Source organism: Arvicanthis niloticus, chromosome 13 (assembly GCF_011762505.2).
Source record: "Arvicanthis niloticus isolate mArvNil1 chromosome 13, mArvNil1.pat.X, whole genome shotgun sequence".
Lineage (NCBI taxonomy): Eukaryota > Metazoa > Chordata > Mammalia > Rodentia > Muridae > Arvicanthis > Arvicanthis niloticus.
Window position 1 is genome coordinate 48,045,686 of NC_047670.1, and position 21,213 is coordinate 48,066,898.

General features: G+C 45.7%; 1 protein-coding gene and 1 non-coding gene across 4 annotated transcripts in view; both read right to left on the minus strand.

The window, feature by feature from the left end:
* Positions 1 to 21,213, minus strand: part of Trappc9 (trafficking protein particle complex subunit 9) — a 458,815-nt gene that overhangs the window by 133,683 nt on the left and 303,919 nt on the right. For all 3 annotated transcript variants that reach the window (XM_076911449.1, XM_076911450.1, XM_076911451.1), the window contains one exon: positions 16,755 to 16,865. In XM_076911449.1, coding sequence (XP_076767564.1) covers positions 16,755 to 16,865 — 111 coding nt within the window. The remainder of the gene's footprint in view (positions 1 to 16,754; positions 16,866 to 21,213) is intronic.
* LOC117719483 (U7 small nuclear RNA) lies at positions 492 to 556 on the minus strand. Its single transcript, XR_004608200.1, has one exon. It is a non-coding gene; the product is annotated as a U7 small nuclear RNA (small nuclear RNA).

Consider the following 21,213-nt stretch of genomic DNA (forward strand, 5'->3'; position numbering starts at 1 on the left):
ATTAAGTTGTGAACATTTATGTTAAAAGCTGAGCCCTAAGCTGGATCTTGATGTTGGTGCTCTCCTGTGGTTCCAATTCTGAGAAAAAAGCAGCAGTTCCCTCAGGCTCTGTGGCAGTGGTTCTCAACCTTCCAAATGCTACAACCCCTTAATACAGTTCTTCATCTTGTGGTAATCATAAAATTATTCCATTACTACTTCATAACCGTAATTTTGCTGCTGCTATAAATCATAATGTAAATATCTTATTTGTTGCCAAGGACCAGCTTTGGCTTGGCGAGGGGGTCCTGATGAAGAGTTGTTTGGGAGCAGCGAAAGAAATGACTTGAAGTCGATCATGGGTACAAACTGACAGCCTTGTGTTTTGCTTGAGATGGTTCTCCAAAAAGCTCTGTAAATACCTCTTGGCTCTGCAGTCTGCTTAAGACAGCTCTCTGCTAAAGACAGCTCTCTCGTGCTAGAAACAAATCTAAAAGTTCTCTAGATAGTTCATGGCTTTTCTGACCAAAGTCAGAAAAGCTGCTAGAAAAAAAATTGAAAACAGCTGTGTTCACTCTCCAAGCAGTTATCTCTGGGTAGCTCTCTCTTACAGACCAAAGCTCAGTCTTTTATTTACATATCAATCCAGTCATTTACTCCAAGTTCCCTTTTGATTATCCCATGAATCAGCATTCCTAGAAAAGGACAATAAGTATATTTTTTAAAAGTTTCAAATGAATTCAGAGATCTGCCAGCCTATTTAAGCAGAGACAATAAGCTAGCTGGGTGGGATCCTGTCCTGAGATTACCATTCCTACCATGTCTGGACCTAAATTCACCTGTCCCAGGCTGATGCTAAACTCAGAAATCTGCCTGTCTTTGTATCTTTCTGACAACCTGGCTCATGAGTGCAGCCTCCCTTGTTCTGTTAGGTTCATGAAGCTCCTCATACCATTCATATTGCATCCTTATATTTTGATTCTTGAACTCATGTTTTTCCCACAGCCTTAAGGGCTATTCTGAAGGCCACAGCATTTACCATTTTGCTAAGGACAATAAACACACTCACACCTCCTGGATTCATGCTGTCTCTGATTATCATGGAGTCATTATCCTTGGCAAAGAGGACATTTCCCCAAAGAGGAACATAAAATATACAAACAAGCCTTACGAATAGCAACCATTAACACTCATGGAGGCCCATGCCCTGTTAGCTCTGTTCCAGGGGCAAGAACTGTGTCATGCCATTTCTTGGGCATGGCCATGCAGGACTTGGCAATTTGTGACAATCCCCCTCCCCCTGCAAAGGGGTCTTGACCCATAGGTTTGGAATTGCTCCTCTGTGGGAACATGTGTGAAACCTACTGCTGGGGGTAGGGGTGTGTAGGGCACAGGTAAGGCAGCAACAGAACAGAAGGTCCATTACAATGCCCAGAAGACAAAAGGATACATAGCCAACATTACAAATTCTGTAAAAGCACAATTTCTTGATAGCTATCTAACAGTCAACTATATAAATGTACCATAATTTATCAGTCAAGCCCCATTGTCAGACATTTTTGTTTATTTTCATATTTAAAATAACATATAAGCATCCTGATGTCCAGGACTTGATTTGAGGTTTCAAATACTTTTATGAGGATTGATTCCCAGGGGGGAATTGCCCTCTAGCTCCAAGCCTTCAAGGCCATGTGCTAGATGTGAATGGGTGGCCTTGTGGTGAGGTAAGAAGGTATGTTTATCCACATGGAAGACTGAGTATCCATGTAGAGCATTGAAAGGTAAGGGGTCAAGGTGACCCAAGGCCCTGGAAAGAAAGCATTGCCTCATCTTCAGATAAAGAAAGGAAGCACTGTATCCTCCCAAAATATCCCAGACAGCCACAATCCATACCTGCCTAGAGACAAATAGGTGTGGAAATAGGAGTGATCCCTAACCAATGTCCTCAAAGTTGTCTTCATGTGGCTCCATGCCAGGCCCAGGAGCTATGAGGCAAAGGAAGTGCCCAGGCTGATGCCAGACCTGGCTTACAAGCCCCACTTCTGAACTAACAGCTAAACCATACTTGTCACATAGCATGGGTAGTTCTGCACAAGCTCTTACTATCCAGATGGTGCTGAGTGAGTGCTACACTGTGGGGTTGTGCACTACCCCCCGTTCCTCCATCATCTTCTAAACATCTTCCACCTCCTTGTGTTTCCATCCCTACACTGGAATCTACCCGGCATAGCACAAGGAATAGAGACCCATCTCATGCACATTGCTGAGTCCACAGCACCAGAGTGGTAGCTTCAGTAAACACTGCAGAAGAGTGAACAGCTACATAAGGAAACTGCTACAACAGACATGCTATTCCCTTCTCTCAACTTCTGCTACTGCCTACCAAATGATGTCTGTCCTCTCACAACAAGGGGATCCCACATGTCTAGCTCAAGTCTTATTATGGGGCAGAAAATTATTCTTTATTAATTAAGACAAGAATATGTAAGTTGCCTGAGGTTGTTGGGTTCAGAAAACCCAGTTCCTATGCATACTACCAATCAAGTCTGTTCCAAAACATTCATGCATGCTGAACACCATGGAGATACATCTATCACAAGAGGCAGACAAGTGAGCTGGAATCCCCAACGAGTTTATACCAGCAGACTCAGGCTGTGCCCCTGTCTATACAGCGCTAATAGTATATATCATTACAAGAGTATTAAATCTGGTGAAGATTAAAGACCATCAGCAAGAGGAAACTAGGTTGGGTGTGAGGGAAGGCATGAGAGCAGAAGCCTCACCTCACCTCAGCTTCCTGGGCATGCTGGGAGTAGACAATCCACATACCTGCAAATGTGAACTCCTGTGTCCTAAGATTATGTAGTGAGATAAAGACTCCAGACCAAACACAGACCCACAACAGTAGAAGGGGCATGGCTGGCATCTAAAGTCTAGACTCGAAGGCTTTGGGGCTCAGGATATTGACTTCAGCCCAGGTGGCTCTGAACAGTAGATAGCACATTAGCATGACAAAAATTCACACTTTAAATCCCTGTTGTGGTTCCAAGTGCCATCTCTTCTCTAAATGTCATCGGTCAGCTGCTAGGATGGAAAAGGAGAACACCAAGCTGAGTGAGAACAGGAGGCCAGGATAGACCTCTAAGAGGTGGTTGAGTGGGCCCACATCCCTCCCTGACTTCTCTAGGTATCTCCTGATGCATAGAACACCCTCTGCCTCTTAGCTGTTGCTATGAAAAAATATGGCCACCAGCTTAATGACTTAAAATCATATATACATATCATCTTATGGTCCCAGAAGTCTGCAAAGGAACCCAGAGATAATGTTTCTTTTGTACATCCTTAGGCAAAGGTTTACCTTCTTAGCTCTGCAGCTTCTAGGAGCCATCTATATTCTTGGGTTGAGAGGGTTTAGTCCCATGTTTTTTCATTCCTATCCCTTCTGACACACCTTATGTCCTCTCCCCCCTTAAAGTGACCCCCATGGTGAGTCTGGGCACATCTTGACAATCTATGGTTTCCAATGTATCTTAGCATCCTTCATGTGATACACCTGCAAAATCCAGTCTCCCACAGAAGAAGCACAGCCAGAAGGGCTCTGAGATTAGAGTGTGTGCATCTTAGGAGTCAATAACATTATTGTGCCTCCCGCACTTATGGAACATTTGCCCCTGACACCTAGAAATATGGAAATAGAAAAGAAGATGCATGTAGATGACTGACAGAAGCATGGGGGAAGACTGACAGGGGAGGTTAGCACATGGAGGACACAGAAGGCAGCATCTTAGGAGGGCAGCCAAGTCCCTAGCAGGGAAGCTACCTGGAGTGGTCCAGAGCACAAGGGAGAAATGCTCAAGACCAACAAATGTGGCACACATACATGGTACATGGGGCAGGTTCACACCTGATTTTACTGAAGCATCAGAGAGTCTGTGACACTCCCACACATACATGCATATACATGCACACACATATACACACAGGGTTGGGGGCAAGGAAAGAGAGTCAGAGTGAGACTGAGAACGAGACAGACAAGATCGAGAGCAAGAGAGCATGCGTGCATGTGTGTGATACAGACAGACAGACAGACACCCACCCACCCACCCACCCACCCATGGCCTTAGGGAAGATGAAAGAGTCCTGGGTGAGAAATCCCCAAGCCATGTAGTAGGCAACTCTTTTACCTTGAAAAAAAATAAAAAGTTAGAAAAAACCTGTGATAGTGAGCTCCCATAGCTCAGTGGACACCAGAGGCACGTTTGAGAGACTAACTACAAATGTGCAGAGCTGAATCTTGAAAAAGATGCAGGAACAGTTTCTTAAAAACAAAGAACATTAAGAAATGAAGTCAGACCAGAACATGGGACAACTGTATAACCTGGTGCACCCAGTAAACTTGAGGAAAAACAGTTTTTGATAGAAGTTGCATTTTTTTTTTTTTATTTCTCTAAAATACTCAATGTTTCTACCAAGGGCCTCTGACCCCAGTTACCAATGCATGCTCTTGAGAAGATCAGTCAGTGAAGGTAGGGGAGCAGTGCTGGGCAAAGACAAACCAAACTGCAGGTTCATTTATCCCATGGAAAATGCTGACACAGACTCTGCAAGGCAGGGGATGTGCCAGGCTGTCCCTGGCTCCCTGGCTGTGTCAATTCTACACCATCCAAGAAGCTGTAACCCTCTGTGTCCTGGCTTGTGTAGTCCCTAACCTGGGGACTCCTTCTAGCCACCAGGCAAAGAAGATGGCTCATTTAGGGGCAGACCTAAGCTCCTACCTTAGTGTCATGCATGTTCAGACACTTAGAAATGACCATTCAGTAAAGGAAGTATTCACAATCCTTGTGCATTCTAGAATGTGTACCAGTAGCCTGGTTCTCCTCTCAGAGGCATTAGCTCCCCACACTCAGAGCCCTTAAAAGCTTGTCTTTGTTCAAGTTGATCCCAAGGATTCAGCAGCTCCATAGCTACCAGCCACCCAGACTTGATCCCTCTGTACAGACTCAACCTGCATGCCTCTCTCAGATAGGGTCAGAAGCTATCTCAGGGCATGGGGCTACAGAAGAGTAGCTGACAAGTGGCCTTGAAATGTCTTATAGTAGAAAGGCTGTACCAAGAACAAAGGAAGGTTTCCAAGGAGAAGAAACTTCACCCCTGGTCTCCAGGAACCCACAGCTGACACAGCTGACTAAGATCTCCCCCATCGGACTGTCCATTAGCATTTATCAGCCATGAACTCTGCTCCTCTGTTCCAGAGGCCTCCCAAACATATAGAGCAAACACAAACAATACAATTACCTTTTAGTCTTAAAGAGCAAGCTGTGCACTGCGTGTGGAAGAGGCTTGCAAGGGATGACTAATGGGAGATAAAATAATATCCTTTGGTCTAATTGCCAATGCACAGCAAAGAAGCAAAGCATGCTGACACCTTGGGGCCTGTGCAGCATACATTTCTGTGTGCTTTAGAATGGGAAAGCCATGGGACTTGTTAGCTTTGAAGGAATACCCCCATTCTACAGTGAACACTTCCACAAAGTCAAGGAGAGTATTCTGAGCAAGAGAACCAAACAGCTCCCAGCCACTGACTGCTTAGAGGCGAGGGCTCCAGGACATAAGGAAGGAACCTAACCTGATAGCATCTTCTAGAGGATAGCTGGACACAGGGCATCACCATGTCTCATAATCACAGAGAAGAAACTAGATGCCACATGGTTTGTATTAAGTGCTAGCAGGCCAGGCTTCTGGGGTGTCACAACGCAGAGCACAGGATGCCTCTGTCCCCCCTAACACCTCAGTCTGACAGGAAGAGAGATGTCCCCTCAAATGCCTGGGCCCTCTCACACCTTCCCAACAAGGCCTGTCCTCTGTTCCCACTGAGCACATCTGTTTCAGTAGCAATGAAGGATTTGTATGTAAGGGACCCAGCCTGCAATGGCTCTTTCAGAATAGCCTGTTGAACATGCAATGTTTTGTTTCTGTCCTTTCAGTCTGTCCTTCTGGATGGCAGAGAGCACGTGTCTAGCATATGCTGGGTGTCCACAAAGTCAGTACACTTCTGGCTCTGTGACACCACCTTCTTGAGAGCAATCTGGGCTGTTTTTCTGTACTAGTCATGGCCAGCTGAGTCTGCTGTGTGCTCAATAAACTCTCATTAAGTATCAAGTGTCCTGTTTACTCCATCAAGTTTCATGTTCGCGTGTCACAGCTAATGTACAAGGTTAGTTCTGTGTGATTTTCACAGCTCTATACGTGACATACTACTTAGTGTATAATAATTGCTCCATTAAAGTCTCCCAACAGAAAGTGAACAGCACAAAGGAGGCCATATGAGTCCAGAGGAGAGGAAAGCATCCCTTAAAGAAGGTAAGAAAATTAACTCTGGAGGCTGGGCTATAAATTACAAGGTACACTTCCCCTGAGTACACAGTAAGCAGAACACATGACTGCCCCCAGTACTCAGTGTTCCTGTGTACACTCTTGACTTGTTTTAACCAGCTGACAGTCCCAGAGGTTTCAGAAACCACTCTCAGCAGCTTGCTCAGGAACCCACATGGTCCTCCCATTTCCCATCTTCCTCTGCTTTAGACCTTGGCTGTCTCTCGAGGAGCATGGGAACAGAATGAAATCAAAACACAACAGAGCTAAAAAGCCAACTGCAAGGGGTGTGGAACTGCAAAGAGAGCAAGGCTGCTGTAGGTTAATGAGCCCCTGAGCTATTTGTTCCTCCAAAGTGACCTTCCCAGAACTAAATGATGCAGAATGGTGTCATTTTCAGTTCCACTGCCCTCCTCTTGTAGTGGGTATCAGGCTAAAATACCAGTAGAGAAAAAGAAGACGGAATTCCTATCAAAAGTGGCCCCAAAGGTCAGTCAGACACCTAAGTAAAGATAGGGAAGATGGGTCCCTTCCAACAAAGGCTCTCAAGGAGCTAGGGATGTACATAACACTGATAATACCATATGCCCTGTGCAGGAAGCACATGGACAGTGCCACAGGAATACGTGTCACAGGGGAGTGAGGATATAGTGAAGGAGGTAGGTGGGTCTGGGTAGGGAATCCAGAGAGAAAGCACACCCTCCAACCCTCCAACCCTCCAACCTTCCAACCCACAATCTCACGCTGTGTCACTCTTGCTGTTGCTGCTTCTCTTTTGCTATGAAACGCTAACTAGAAACAGTGGAGGGAAGAGGTGAAGAGTGTGCATGCTGGCTTTGCCTGTGTATGCTCTGTTTAAGTGTTATGTCAAGACACTTGCTGCCTTTGCAACACAACCACCTGCTGGTTTCACCACAGTGTGACTGCTGAGCCCTGGTCACAGGGTGGGGTCTTCACAATACCTCTGCTCTTCCTTAGAACACAGGTGACCCTGAAACCCAGCAGGACAAGAACTCAGCAGGCCTTTGCTGAATAACATAGGCACCCAGTGACCTATGCTTAGAGCAGACACCCCCAAACCAACCTTACCCGCTAGGTTTCCCTTTCTTTTTCAGAGCCACCAACACAGGGGCATGATCTAAGTGATCCAAGGCAGGGAGTAACCATTGCTTACATTTGAGCTCCCAAACGCCACTGAGGCCCTGTGTTAGATGCAGGACACCTGCCCTACCCACCCCACCAGCCCTGTAAGATGCATGCTGCCTCACCCCCACTTCTCAGGTATCAGTTGTTTTCTGGGAGGTCAGAAACATAGTGTTCACACATAATGGGGAGAAGATTCTAGACAGCATTCTGGAGCTCTGGGCTCATTGCTCCTTCTGTGAGTTCTTAAGCAGAGATAATATCAGCAGTAGCACTGCACTGGGGCAAACCACGAGCCAGCAAGAGGGATAGTTTAGTGCTTATGTGCATGTGTGGTGTATACAAACACACCTGCCTGCCTCTGGACATATGTGTAGAGCACATGTGTAATACAGCTACTAACAATGTGGAGGACTAGTGAAGCCCCCCACCCCCCACCCCAGGCTGGCTTGAGGCCTACTCAAGTGCCATGGCTCAGGAAGGCACAGAGGTATCTGGTGGGACATCTCCCACACAGAATGACCTGTGTATCCCTTTCTCTGTAAGTCCAGGTCCCAGGCTTGTCTGTGGGTATAACTGACTCAAAGTCATTATATTCTCAATACCTACATACCCTAGCCCAGGACCTGGCTCCTGGTGGGAACCTGATTCACAAGTGAACAAGTCATCAGGGCTCTCTGCAGGAGGTGTTTACACCTACAGAGGTGTAAACACAGGTCTGTGGTGCCAGTGGGACCTACCCTTCATCTCATCTTCCTTGGGAGCCATCAGGGATGATGTGAAAAGGATCCTGGAGGAGGATGCATTGAGTTGAAGGCTTTTGATAACACTGACAAGCTGCAAAGTGTGGACATACCGAGTACCCAGGAGTTGGCAGGTGCCCAATGCAGAAAGTTGTGGGGCAGGCCTTCTGCAATGCTGGCACCAAGCACCCAGCCTTGGAGGCCAAATTAAGCTCACCCCGCACACGGCTGGCTTTGCTGCATCTACCTTGGGCTGCTTCCAGTGGCTAATAGGTCTTCTGAGTTAATATGACTTCTCGGAGACTTTCGGAACTAATACAAATTAAATGACTCCATTACAACAGCCTCATTTTGCTTTGGTTCTGTCACCAACAGTTTGAACAGGCAGGCACTTTGCTCTGTAACATTGCCATGTTATCCAACTTCCCGGCTAGTTTGCAACTGTGAAGTATTTCTTTCATTATGTGAAAAAAAATGTTGTATAAGCCACAAGCCAAGGAAACACACAGACATTTTTTTCTGGGCCATCAACAGTTGGCTGACAAACTGCAGCATGTCTTCCATGAGGCAAACTCCCCTGAGAACCAGGAAGAGGCTGACTTCTGCCCTGGGAACACATGTGAAGCCCTTGACTAACATGTGCAGGTTCGGGCCATTCCCACTCTCCCATGAGCATCCCCCCAGCTTCCTTCTCCGGGACACTATAGGAGCTGAGACCCATCCCTGCTCTGAAGACCACTCTGCAAGGTAGAAGAAAAAATGCCAACTCCACATGACACCCCAATCCGTGCAGTTTTGAGGTGGGCTGAGCCCACAACTCCACATAGGAGCTGTTCTTCACTACACAAGGCTTTCTCATGGCTCTGCCCAAACTCTTCACTGGAGCAAATGGCACCTGAGAACATGCAGATGCCATTCTCAGAGGGTGGCCCTGGATTGCAGGGTGCATAGGCTACCTGCTGCAAACCAGCAAACAAAAGTGTCCCTTCCTCCAAACCACACAAGCCCCAGATATAGCAGCTGAACAAGGCAATAGAGGGGATGCTGGCTTTGTATTGTAACTTACTCAGGACACAACCTATGCAAGCGCACACCACGGATTGGGCTATGATTCAGTACAACTCAAGTCCCTAGTGTCACACAGAAGAAAGCCATGTGAAGACAGAACAGAAACAGACATAACTGGTATGCTGACACCTTCCAGCGGTCATATAAGGCCAATGAAAAGATCGCTGAATCTGACTGAGCTCCTGGAGGCTGCTACTACTTTAGGAAGAAACAAAGAAAAGAGAAGTTCCTGAGGAACAAGCTCGATATCACCGAGAGCCACAACTGGCAAAGCTCCCAGCTGTGGGATTGGCCTCCTCAATGAAAAACTCAAAAAGAGACAAACAGGAAACATGCAGGTTAAAAATTCATTTGAGATATGTCCATTTCTTGAGTTTTGATTTAAGAGATGTCATGAAACAGCACATTGAGACAACTGGAAATCTCAAGTGACAATGTATTCAATGATAATGAGGAAATGTTCGTTTGAAAGCATGACACAGTACCCACTCCTATGATAGTTAAATATAAAATTGTTCTTGGATAAAACAGGATGTAGGGAAGCCAATGGAACAGAAACAAAAATGCTGAGTGTGCTACTCACAGAAGCAGGTGAGGAGCATATAGGGGTTCAAGATAGGACTGGCGTCTCGAGAACATTTCTGAAGATGGTTTGTTGTGGCTTTTACCCTTGAGACGGGACCTCATATATCTCAGACTGGCCTCAAACTCAACATGTAACTAAAAATAGCTGGCAACTTCTAATCTACCTACCTCTACCTTCTGAGTTGTCTAGCACCACTCCTGGTTCATGGTGTACTGGGGATCGAACCCAGAGCACTGTGTTTGCTGGGAAGCATTCTACCAACTGAGCTACATCTCCACCTTCAAGACAGAGCCTTTGAGGGTTAGAGCACATACTGATGGCTCATGCATCAATACAGTGTGGTGAAAAGCAACTCTCTTTTAGTTGACACTTGCAGGGTAGATGCCTGGCCCCGAGACAGGTACATGCAAACCATAACCCTAACCCTAACACTACTGGATTCTTGAGGAGCTGAATGTCAGAAAGTCAGGATAGCCCAGGTGAACCTGAAGCCACTCACATTCTTGATTAATTGAGGAAGTATTAAAAAAAAAAAAAAAAAACAAAAAACAAGATATAGCAAGGGTCTTTTCTAACCAATAGGCAGAGGCGTTTGATGGCCCTGTTTCATTTGCGAGATCCCAGTCTGGGCTCAGTAGCAGTCAGTCAGATTCCAATCCCTAGGAAGGGAAGGATGAGCCCTGGCTTTCAGACCAGCTGGAGTGTTGTGACTTCTAGAAGACTAGGTTTGGCCAGTCCAGGAATGAGCCTCAAATGCAAACAACAAAGATGAAACCAGAGCAAGGCCACATCTGTCCTCTCCTCTAAGTTACCTGCAGGAAAAATGCCACATGCTTCACGTGAAGAGCCTCTGCCATGTTGGGCTTGGCTTACACATCAGACAGGGAATGAGGATAAGGAGCCAGAGAGGAGGGAAAACCCTTGAGAAAGGCCAGAATTCAGCAAACCTAGATCCACATGTGCCAGCCACACCTGGCCCAGGCACCTGTAGGGCCAGCCAGAGAATGGACAGCTGGGAACTAGGAGGGGCTGGAGTATGGGGCTTTCCTTGGCTCACAGGGGATACTAAGTTGGTGTGCAATTCCTGTAGGTGCACCAATCACATGGGCCTCGTCCCCAGACAGGATTCTTCCTATGCTCTTCTGTCTTCCCAGACCCTTGCTTGAATCTTCACTCTGACCCATTCCTACCAAATCTGGACACTCCAGCATGGGTTGATGACTGGGCTCACAGTTCTGGGCTTTAAATCCCTTTGTTAAACCACCTCTGTGGCTTCTCATTCCCAGCAGGTGAGGAAAGAATTTTTGGTCCCAATATAAAGAAGCAAGAAGAAGTCTGGAAGATGGGGACCCAGTCACATCTACTGAATTAAGCAAAAGCTTGATCCTATGGTCTCTACAGAAGGGAGTCGGGTCTTCCAGTGGACCCTTTGCCAACTACAACGTGCTCAGGCTGCCCACTGCCCTGGCAGCCTAGAAATGGAGTTCTGAAATTTAATCTCTTTCGCTTCCACTTTCTGAGCCCCTGGCACGAATCACACAGGGTGCATGTGCTGCTGGGTGTGTGACAAGAATTAGGTTCACTATCTAAAACAATCAGGGGATGACATAGATTGTCATGAATACTTTATGAAACTATCCTTGGGACCTCAGCATGGCAGAGGGACTTTCTACCCTAAGTGATTAAGTTACCTATGACAGGACCAGACTGAGAACACATGACATGCACCAGGCCCAGGCAACACTCACTTGTCACGGTGGTGAGCGGCTGAGAAGACATGAGCATCTGTATGTGAGTCTCCTTCCCATCCCACACATGTGAAAGGGAGACTTCACGTCCCACGGGAGAAGTGAGTAAGAAGCACAGAGAGGAAAAAGCCCAGAGGGAAAGGACAGGAGCCAGGACTTCCGGGTTGCAAAGGTCTGCAGTGCATAGAACTTCGGTCCTACCGTCTCATTTTTATCTGCTTAGAAAGAAGGAAACAATTTGCCCTGTCCCCAGAGTCAGCAAATACCTTCCAAGACCCTGGCCTCCCAATTTTACTGTGTGTCCAGGCTGAACTCTTTGACACTGCCACCCTTGATCTTAGGGGTTCCTACTCTCTCCAGAGGAATCCAGGCTCCTGTCAGCAAAAGTCTCTGCTGCCAGTTACTAGGAAAGCCACCTGGGGTGGCAGGGAGATGCCGAGCAAGGGCTCAGATAATAGCCCTCTCCAAAGACGTGCTGTGGAAACAGCCTCTGGCTCTGTATCAGCTCAAAGGCTGAGCTGGTACCTGCTATCCCCTCTTATTTCTAGAAATTTCCTCTCTGGAAAACTGTCCCATTCTCCATTCAAACTGAAAATTTAAGAATGTAGAAAATAAAATTACCTGTAGCTCCAAAATATTGCAGAAGGGAATTCGGAGCCAAGGGGTTAAAAAAAAGGTCAAACACTCTAGATGATGTCCAATGAGACCTTGCAGGAGAATGGGCCCTGTGCAGTTAAGTCTTGCTTTGATGATCCCTGGGATTCTCTGGAATGTTTTAAGGACCAAGAGTGAAGGAAGAGGCAGATACAGGAGTTCTGGGTGGTTCTAGGCTGGAGTAAACAGCTCTCTGAAACCCCAGCATAAGCCCAAAAGACAGAACTCCCTAGAGGTTACAGCATAGATAGCTGCTGGGAGAAGTTTCCAGGTGCCCATGCTGTAGCAGCCTGTGGGATTCTACATAGCCTATGATCTGTGTGGGAATGCTACCAAGCCTGAGGACAGAAAGAGAGACAAAGCCCCAGATCCTGAAGTATAGAATGAAATAACATCTATTACCATACATTATAAAGATACTTATGCATTAAAGCAGGTTATTGTGAAATTTAATTTTAATGGTCTGATAATTAAGCAAAAGAAACCTCCATAATAATTGTCAGATCTTAATTTTATAGCATTTTGCTGCTGGCAATGTTATTTTTTTTTTAAGCAAGATGATGCTAATTCTTCATAGGGAGCAACTTGTGTCTGGGTACCTCTTAAAGCTAAGTAGTAAAGAGTTCTCAGTGCTATGGGATGCAACCTGACCTACTGTGTGCAGCTCATGCCACTGGTCAGCAGCTCAGGCATAGATCCAGTTAATGCCTGACACTCTAGGCAAGATAGGACTCCTACGCACAGGGAAAAGCCCACCTGGTGGACTGCAGCATAGACTATAGACTCTCAGCACGTAGAGGCAGAGCTTGTGAGCAACAAGATATGAGAATGAAGTGTGGGGCGGAGGCTGGATTGAGGCTGTGGTGGAATAAACACTAATGTTAACATAGCCTGCAGTTCTGGGGAGAGCGCTGGCAATGTGGTGACTGACTGTGGAGCCTGGGAATGTGATGACTTCAGACCCAGTAGCACAAATCACCTTGGACAAAAGAAAAGTTACATGGCAGCCTTTCGCTGCAGAAAGGATGCGTCAAGCAGCCAGTGGGACCCACGGGCCCAGAGATGAGTCATCCACATCCAAAGAGGTTAGGGAGGTGGGAGAGCACTCGGCACAGCCATTCCACACAACGCTCTCCCTTCACTGTGAGACCAGAATGCTCTCTAAGCAGCAGAGATAGTGACATTCCCGAGTTTCAAACATTCGACACCTGTTCCTGTGACATGTTCAAACTAGATGTTCACAGCTTCCCAAACTCATATATTGATCTCTTTATCCTGCCCCCAAATGATACAATTAGGAAGAGGGGACTGTGGGAGTGAGGAGGTCTTGAGGGCAGAGATCTCATGAGTGAGATTAGTGGATTTTTTAAAAACTAGGAAAAAGGGGGTTCATGAAGACCCCCTCACCTCCTCCTCTGTATGAGGCAAAAAGGAAAGCTGTCTACAGACTTGGATATGGCTTTCAGCAGACATGCGATTAGCTGCTGCCCTGAAGCTGGACTTCCAGTGTCCAAAACCAAGAGACTCAAGTTGAGTCCATGGTGGTACCTTGAGAGTACCCTCAAAGTAGCCATATTTGCTGAATGACTGTTTTGTAATGAATAAAATAAGGAATGAGTTAGCACTCAGAAATAAGAAGTTAAGCAAAAAGCCTCTCGAAGAAGCCTGAAGCATAAAACCAAACTGCAATTATCTACGACTTGGGTCATTAACATCACACTGCCCATGTTGCCGAAAATGATCCAAATCTTCACCACAGGACAGATTGAGTGATTTATAACTTCTTAAAATTGTTTTACACTGGTGTCATAAGAAGACAAGGTTTATCTCTTGGATCATGGGCTACATGAAAACATGTAGACCAAGAGACAAGACAGATGGCAGAAATCCCTGCCCCAACACACACACACACGCACACGCGCACGTGCACGTGCACGCGCACACACAGACACACACACTTAACAGGGACAGCAGTAGATAGCACCATGCTTTTAGAAAGTTTTCCCTCCTCCCTGAAAGCTGGAGAAACAGCATTTGCTCAGCCTCTGGCATAGACCAGAAGCCTGCAGAAGGCCCATCCCATCCCCCATGAAGGTGTCAAGTCCCAGAGGGGGAAAGACAAGGTGATCCTAGAAGCATCTCAGTCTCTTCTCATAAGAAGATCAGAAATGAGCCCAAGTCTCAGGTCTCCAAACTGCCCTGCCAGGGGGCTTTAGGGCCTAACATACATTCATATGTGTCATTAAGAGTCACATTAAATATGAATGTGCTGGAAGCTACTGCACAGTGAGGAATTAGCATAGAAATGAAGACGATGGCATATTTACACAATGAAATATTAATAGCAGTCAAAATAGAAGAACTGGATTTATATTTAGCTCCAAAGTACAATGCTTATTTTAAGTTTCAAAAGGACACATATGAGAGAAAAGGACTTATAAGATTTTTTTAAAAAACTCTCAAAACAACATATGGTTGTAGATACACAAACACAGAGTATAGTAGCAGCAGGGAATTGCAGGCACGAATGGCACTACTACTTTCAAAGAGTCATCATGGGAAGGAAGAGATCAGAGGAGGTGGTGGTGGTGGTGGTGGTGGAGGTGGTGGTGGTGGTAGGGGTGATGATGGTGGTGGAGGTGATGATGGAGGTGGAGGTGATGATGGTGGTGGTGGTGATGGTGAAGGTGGAGGTAATGATGGTGCTGGTGGTAGTAGTGGTGGAGGTGGTGGTGGAGGTGTTGGTGATGGTGGAGGTGGAGGTGATGATGGTGGTGGTTGTGGTGGTGGTGATGGTGGTGGTGGTGGAGGTGATAGTAGAGGTGGAGGTGATGATGGTGGTGGTGGTGGTGGAGGTGGAGACGTGGTGGAGGTGATGATGGTGGTGGTGGTGATGGTGGTGGAGGTGGAGGTGGAGGTGATGGTGGAGGTGATGATGGTGATGGTGGTGGTGGTGGTGGTGGTGGTGGTAATGGTGGTGGTGGTGTGCATACTGCTTAACACTTCCTTCTGTGGCTTATTTACCCTAATCCTAACATTTCCTCTTGAGATTTTTCAATAAAGCTTAAAGTGAACATAGTTTAAGTTTGGCTCATCGCTGTCTGCCCTCTGGCCTCAGTACCCTTGTAGAAAACCTCTACCAACTGTTTATCCATTCTTCTGTGGGGGCTATCAGACCCCTGCTGTGTTCTGCTTTGTTTTGTTTTATGGAGGGGGCGGGGCTTAGGAGCATCCCTATATAACTCTTTTGGTGATTATGTTTTAACTCTTAAAACTATTTTATTTTTTCTTATTTGTGTGCATGCTTACATGCACATGCTTATATGCATGGATACACTTTTGTCCATGCACAGATGTGCGAAGGACAGAAATCAACTTCAGGCGTCTACCCTTAAGGCTCTCTACCTTTGTCATTAAGACAGGGTCTCTCCCTAAACTTGGACCTTTCTGTTTCGAGTTAGACTGGCTGGTGAATTCTAGGGATGATCCTGTCTCTACCCCTCTGCACTCTCACCAGCCCTGGGATGACAAGTGTGCACCATCATGCCTGCTTTTTATATGGACTCTGGGGATCCAAACTCAGATCCCCGTACTTGCATGGCAAGTACTTTACCCTATGAGCTGTCTCTCCAGCCCCTTAATTTGTTTATTTATTTAGTTATTGTTCTGCATATGTATGCATGTGGCATGTATGTATGCATGCTCATGTATGTGGGTGCACATGTAGGAGGTGGCATGTGTATGTAGTAGCTCAGGATTGATGCTGGGTGCCTTCTTCAATCACTCTCCATTTTACATGAGGCCAAGTCTCTCGCTGAACCTGGAGTTCATCGTTTCAGTTCCTGGGCTGGGTAGCTCAGCATGGGTATGAGTCGGGGAGGTGGACAGTGATAACTAAGGTTGGAAGAGCAGGGCCAAGGGCAAGGGTATGTCTGGCATTAGAAGGAAGTGCTGGGACTTTGTCCCCAGTGGCTGCAGCATTTTCTCACATGCCAGCGTGAGAGTTCCAGGCGCCCTGTATCCTCCCCTGTGCTCCCTCTGTGTCTTTTCATCTCCCTGCTTCTGATGAATGTGCACTAGCTTCTCCCTGTGATTTCTGCATTTGCATTTCCCTGCTGACTAATAATACCAATGTCAGCTACTTAGGGGCAAAAGTTTATTCTTAAAAATAAGACAGAGACAGGAATAGATAAAGAAATAGAGAGCAAACACAGGGAAAGCTTAGCTCTAAGACACAGGCTTGCTGGTTGGTTGTTCTTAAACCTGGTGCCTCATGCATCTTGCTATTAAAAAATAAAAATACTGTCTATCTCATCAGTAATCCATCTACATGCTGGACTTGAAGGAAGGGGCTCTTGGTGTGGGGAGAGGCCCAGCAAAGAGTAAGGAGAGGACTCTGCATCTTACCAAGCTCTGCCCATTTTGGGTCCTGGCCTTACTCTGCCTCTGCAGGACACTTACCGCTGACATTCACTGGCATGCAGGACGAGTTCAGAGTTGTTCCTGGCACAGATTGTCAGCTCGTGCTCTGTGGAGTTGAAGACGTCCAGGAGCAGGTGGCACTGCCGGGTGCTGTGCAGAAAGACAGAGGGAAGTTCAGAATGCTCCGGTAGCAAGGAGAAGCAGCTTTGCCATTTCCTTCTCTCCAGGGACTTCCCACCATTTGAAGATGTGCAGAGGTGTGGCTTATGACAATGCCAGAGCCTCTGGACACATGCTAAGAACTTGACCACATCTGTTATGACCTGAATGACCTTGGGAAGTACCTCAATTCTACAAGCCTAGGCAAATGGTAAACAGCTGGCCCTTAAGATCATCTAAACACATTATATACAGTGTCACTCAATAAAGGCTATGACCAAATGAGGAAGTCTTCAACCACTGAAGACTGAGCAGATAGACTGGGTGCTGGGATGTGAAGATCCGGGCCCATGTGTTGGTGCTGACCTCTCCATAAGCTTCATACTCAGGGACTCCAATTATTCCTCTTCAGAGCTGTGGCAATGATGCACACTAGCTGATTGAGCAGGCACATGAAGCCTCCCCTCCCTTTGCTTCCTGCAGAATGGGGGTAAAATGCTCAATTCCAAAGGCTTCTTATAGCAAGAAATACTCCCAATGTCAGCACCTCAAGCAGTGAGCTTCTCAGACCACAAATAACAGAGCTAGGATGAGGAGGCTTCCGGCCTTCAGTCTCCCTGGCTTCCCTTCCTTCCTCCTTGGGTGAACAGGAGGCTTTGAAGCTCAGTAACCATTCAGAGATGAAAATAAAACCATAGGCTCTGAATGGCAGAGCTTAGGCTAGAAGGAGCTGGAAAACCAGGCAACTCCTAGAGCAGCAGTGTCCCAAACCCCCCCACACACACACACACACACACAGAGCAGCCTCCTCTCTATGGACTTAGCAGCTACATGGCTGAAATATTTTTAAAGTACCAACAGCCCATGCTTCATTTGTATTGGTCACTACAGTCAAGTTTCCATTACAGGCGAGTGCTTGCCTAAAACTAATACAGCCTCCCAAATACCCAGTGTCACGGTGAGCACATGGCAGGAAATCGATACCTGTTGGCTGATCTAAAGGGGATAGTCATGGCCACTGCAAGAGCCAAGTAAGTGGGCAGCTGTGCCTGCCTTGGAGAAGCAGGATGAATTGTTTGCCTTAAAAATGAGAGAGGGGGGGGGGGGAGGAGGCAGGCTCTGGGGGTTGTCTCTTGCTCGGTATGGAATCAAAACATGACATCCTAGGAGATATCTGACTTCTCTAGTGCATTCCCAAGCAGGAGGGAAGGTTCTGTTGGGTTTTTTTTTTTTTCAAAGCCAAGCCAAAGAAATAGAGAGAGTTGTAGGATTCAGCCTTTGTGTCCTGACATGTGTGGGAGGGAGGTACAGGGGAGAGGAGGCTAGCTAGCTGGGCTGGCATGGTGGCCGAGTCTCCAGACTCCAAGCTCAAGTTATGCCTTCACAGTTGGTAGGCTCCCTTGATCACCTATCCTCTGCTCCTTTGAGAGAAGGAATCATACACAGAAGGGGTTGTAAGAACACATCTAGGGTTGATACATATACAGAAGTAGGCACTGCCCAGAGGTCTGGGGGTGTCAGAAAGCATGTGTGCATACTTGGCCTCTGAAGGAAGGGAGCAGAGGCATGGCGTGACCATCTCTGGTATAGATGGTGCCAATATGGTGTCAGAGGTCTTCAGAAGATGTCCTCACATTATGGGTGCTGAAGCTTGGGGCAAAGGTATCTTCCCTGGGGGTGCTGGCATTACAGGAGAGCTCAGACAGCTGCCTATAAGCAGATGCTTCTTTGACTCCTAAGCAAAGGAGATTCCAGCAATGAAAACCTGGCCTGTCTTTGTTATAACTTCATGAAATCACTAATCACAGCAAAATCTTTCATCAAATATAGAAACTCATAAAGCATTAGGGGGGATCAGTTTTTAAAGCCTAGAATAGAAGCTGTTTTCACTCGCAGAGCACACTACCCAGGAGGCTGCATAAGAATGGGGCACAGATACACAATGGATGCTGCTGTACTCCTGTTCTGAGTCACTGTGTGGGGCATCTGGGCAGGTGCTTCTATTGCTCCTGTTGATGTGATAATATATTGGTGGATCTTTGTTTTCTATCTGCTACTCATAAATGAATTCCTGTCCCGGACTGTGGTGGTATCCTGTGCCCACTGTAATACCATTTACTGGTGTGTCTTCTACATTGCTGGAGCTGATTTTCTTTATGAGTTGTTGGAACATACAGTTTATTTTTCATTCTTGTTCAATTCTTGGTTTTTGTTTGCTTTTCTGGATTCATGTTTCTGAAGAGAAGAGAAGCCTAAGAAATTCTTTCCAGAAGAACTGAAGTCAGAGCAAGCCTTTGAAAGCAGATAAACTTGCACAGAAAATAGCAGATTTGGGTCTGTGGCCAAGGTGTGAAAACGGCTAAGACAAACTCCAGCTGCCAGATGGCACACACATTTGCCAATTTATCAACTAATTCTTCTAGCAGACTTATGAATCTCCTCTGCAAGTCACCTATTATTGTATGCACACAGTTGAGAAAAGGGAAGTGAGGGAGAAGACAGGGTCTCTGCTTTCTTGCAAATTGAATTGAAGAGAAGGTACAGCAAAAGAGGGTTAAAAAATTAAAACAATATTTTCCATGAAGTTAAAAGCAACAGATTCAAAAAGGTTGCAGAATAAAACCTCGTATTATTGTTACTATTTCAAGAAAAAATAGTTAAGAATATAGATTTGTAAATGCAATGCAGCCCAGAAGGCATTTAGGAATAAATGTAGTAAATGTGTATAAGACATTTACATAAACTATTTAAGTTTTGTAGAACAATTAGTAAAAAGGTCAAATGAATAAAGAGATATTTCATGCTTAAAGATAAGACCATATTTTAAAAGAAGTCACAACTCTCCATAGCTCTATGCATTCAAAGCACCTTAATAAAAAGGGAACAATAACATTTTAGTTTTAGTAAAATCTGGTGTGCTATTTTAATTTTGTATGTTTAAAAAAAAGTGCCAAGAACAAACAAAACAATGAAGAGGAGAATTCTGGAAAGAACTAACTTGCTAGATGTCAAGAAATCTTCCAAAGCATCAGTGGTGGAGGACATCCCAGAACAAGTTCACACGCTGGGACCTGGAGGTTCAACTGAAAGGCGACGCGTTCTATGAGGAGGGTTTCTGAAAAGCCTTGGGCCCCATGACACATGGTTATAAGCACAAGGAACCATGCACTTAAAAGTATACTAAACGGCTCAGTGTACTGTGGTTGTTCCTCAGAATCCAAACATCTGTTCAGAGTACTCCTATAGGGAGGACAGGGACCAAAATAACTTACAAATCTCAGGAAGCTCAGACTGTTATAAGACTCCCAAGGCCTCTCCCCAAGGTTGTCAATTAGTAATCAATTCCTGAGAGGTGAGACTCTCCTGTCAACAAGCTGTACAGGCAGCTCTAGGGACACAGCTTCCATGAGCAATCACCACTGCTAGGGTAAGATTTGGGGGTCTGTTCCTGGGTCACTGGTGTTTTTCTATGTAACACCATTCAATAAGCTAGACTCGGGGTAAGTGTTTTTTTGTTCTGTCACCAGTGACCTGCCTGGGACCGATAGATGTTTGCAACTATCTAGAAAGTCATGCAACACTACCTAAAAGTTATTTAAAAATTACATTTTTTAAACAAATAAATAGCCTGTGAAAAGTGAGATATTTCACAAATGAGTTATGACATATAAAATATAAAAGAAAGACAGCATGTTTGGCTATGTTAAAGTTATGGACTTTGGTATAAATGGAAACCAGTAAAAAGCTAAGACAAGCTACTTGTGGAGAGGTATTTGCAGTATATTAAACTGACAAGGAATTGGAATTCTGATTTCGTAGAGAATTCCCATAAATCAGTAAGAAATGACTCAGACATCAAGCAAAGGGTGTTGGGAAGTGACAGCCCAAACTGGAGGAAATCCAATGGGCGGTAAGCAGACACTCTATCAAGTTAGCAGCCAAAGGAAGAAATCAAACTATAGACACTATTTCCCACTCAACCTAATGGGAACACTTAAAAGTATTACAGGACAAAAGTTTTGGCCAAGATGTACATCAGTAAAAAGTAAGGTGTAAATAAATTGATACGGAGTCTTAAAAAGAAAAAAGGAAGCTGGGGAGTTACCTCCTCAAGCTATCTATAAATACACTTGAACCAAACTATTCCACATCAGTATGTATTAACTCAGAGGGCTCCCACAAAGACCTGCTCAGAAATCTTCATTGCAACATAGTTAATAGAAGCCAGAGGCTCCTTTTAACTAGGTGCAAACTGAAAGGATAGAAGACAGACTAGGATGGCTGGAGAATCAAAACCTATGCAGAGGTGGAAATGAGCTTGGAAACAGCCTACTTGTTC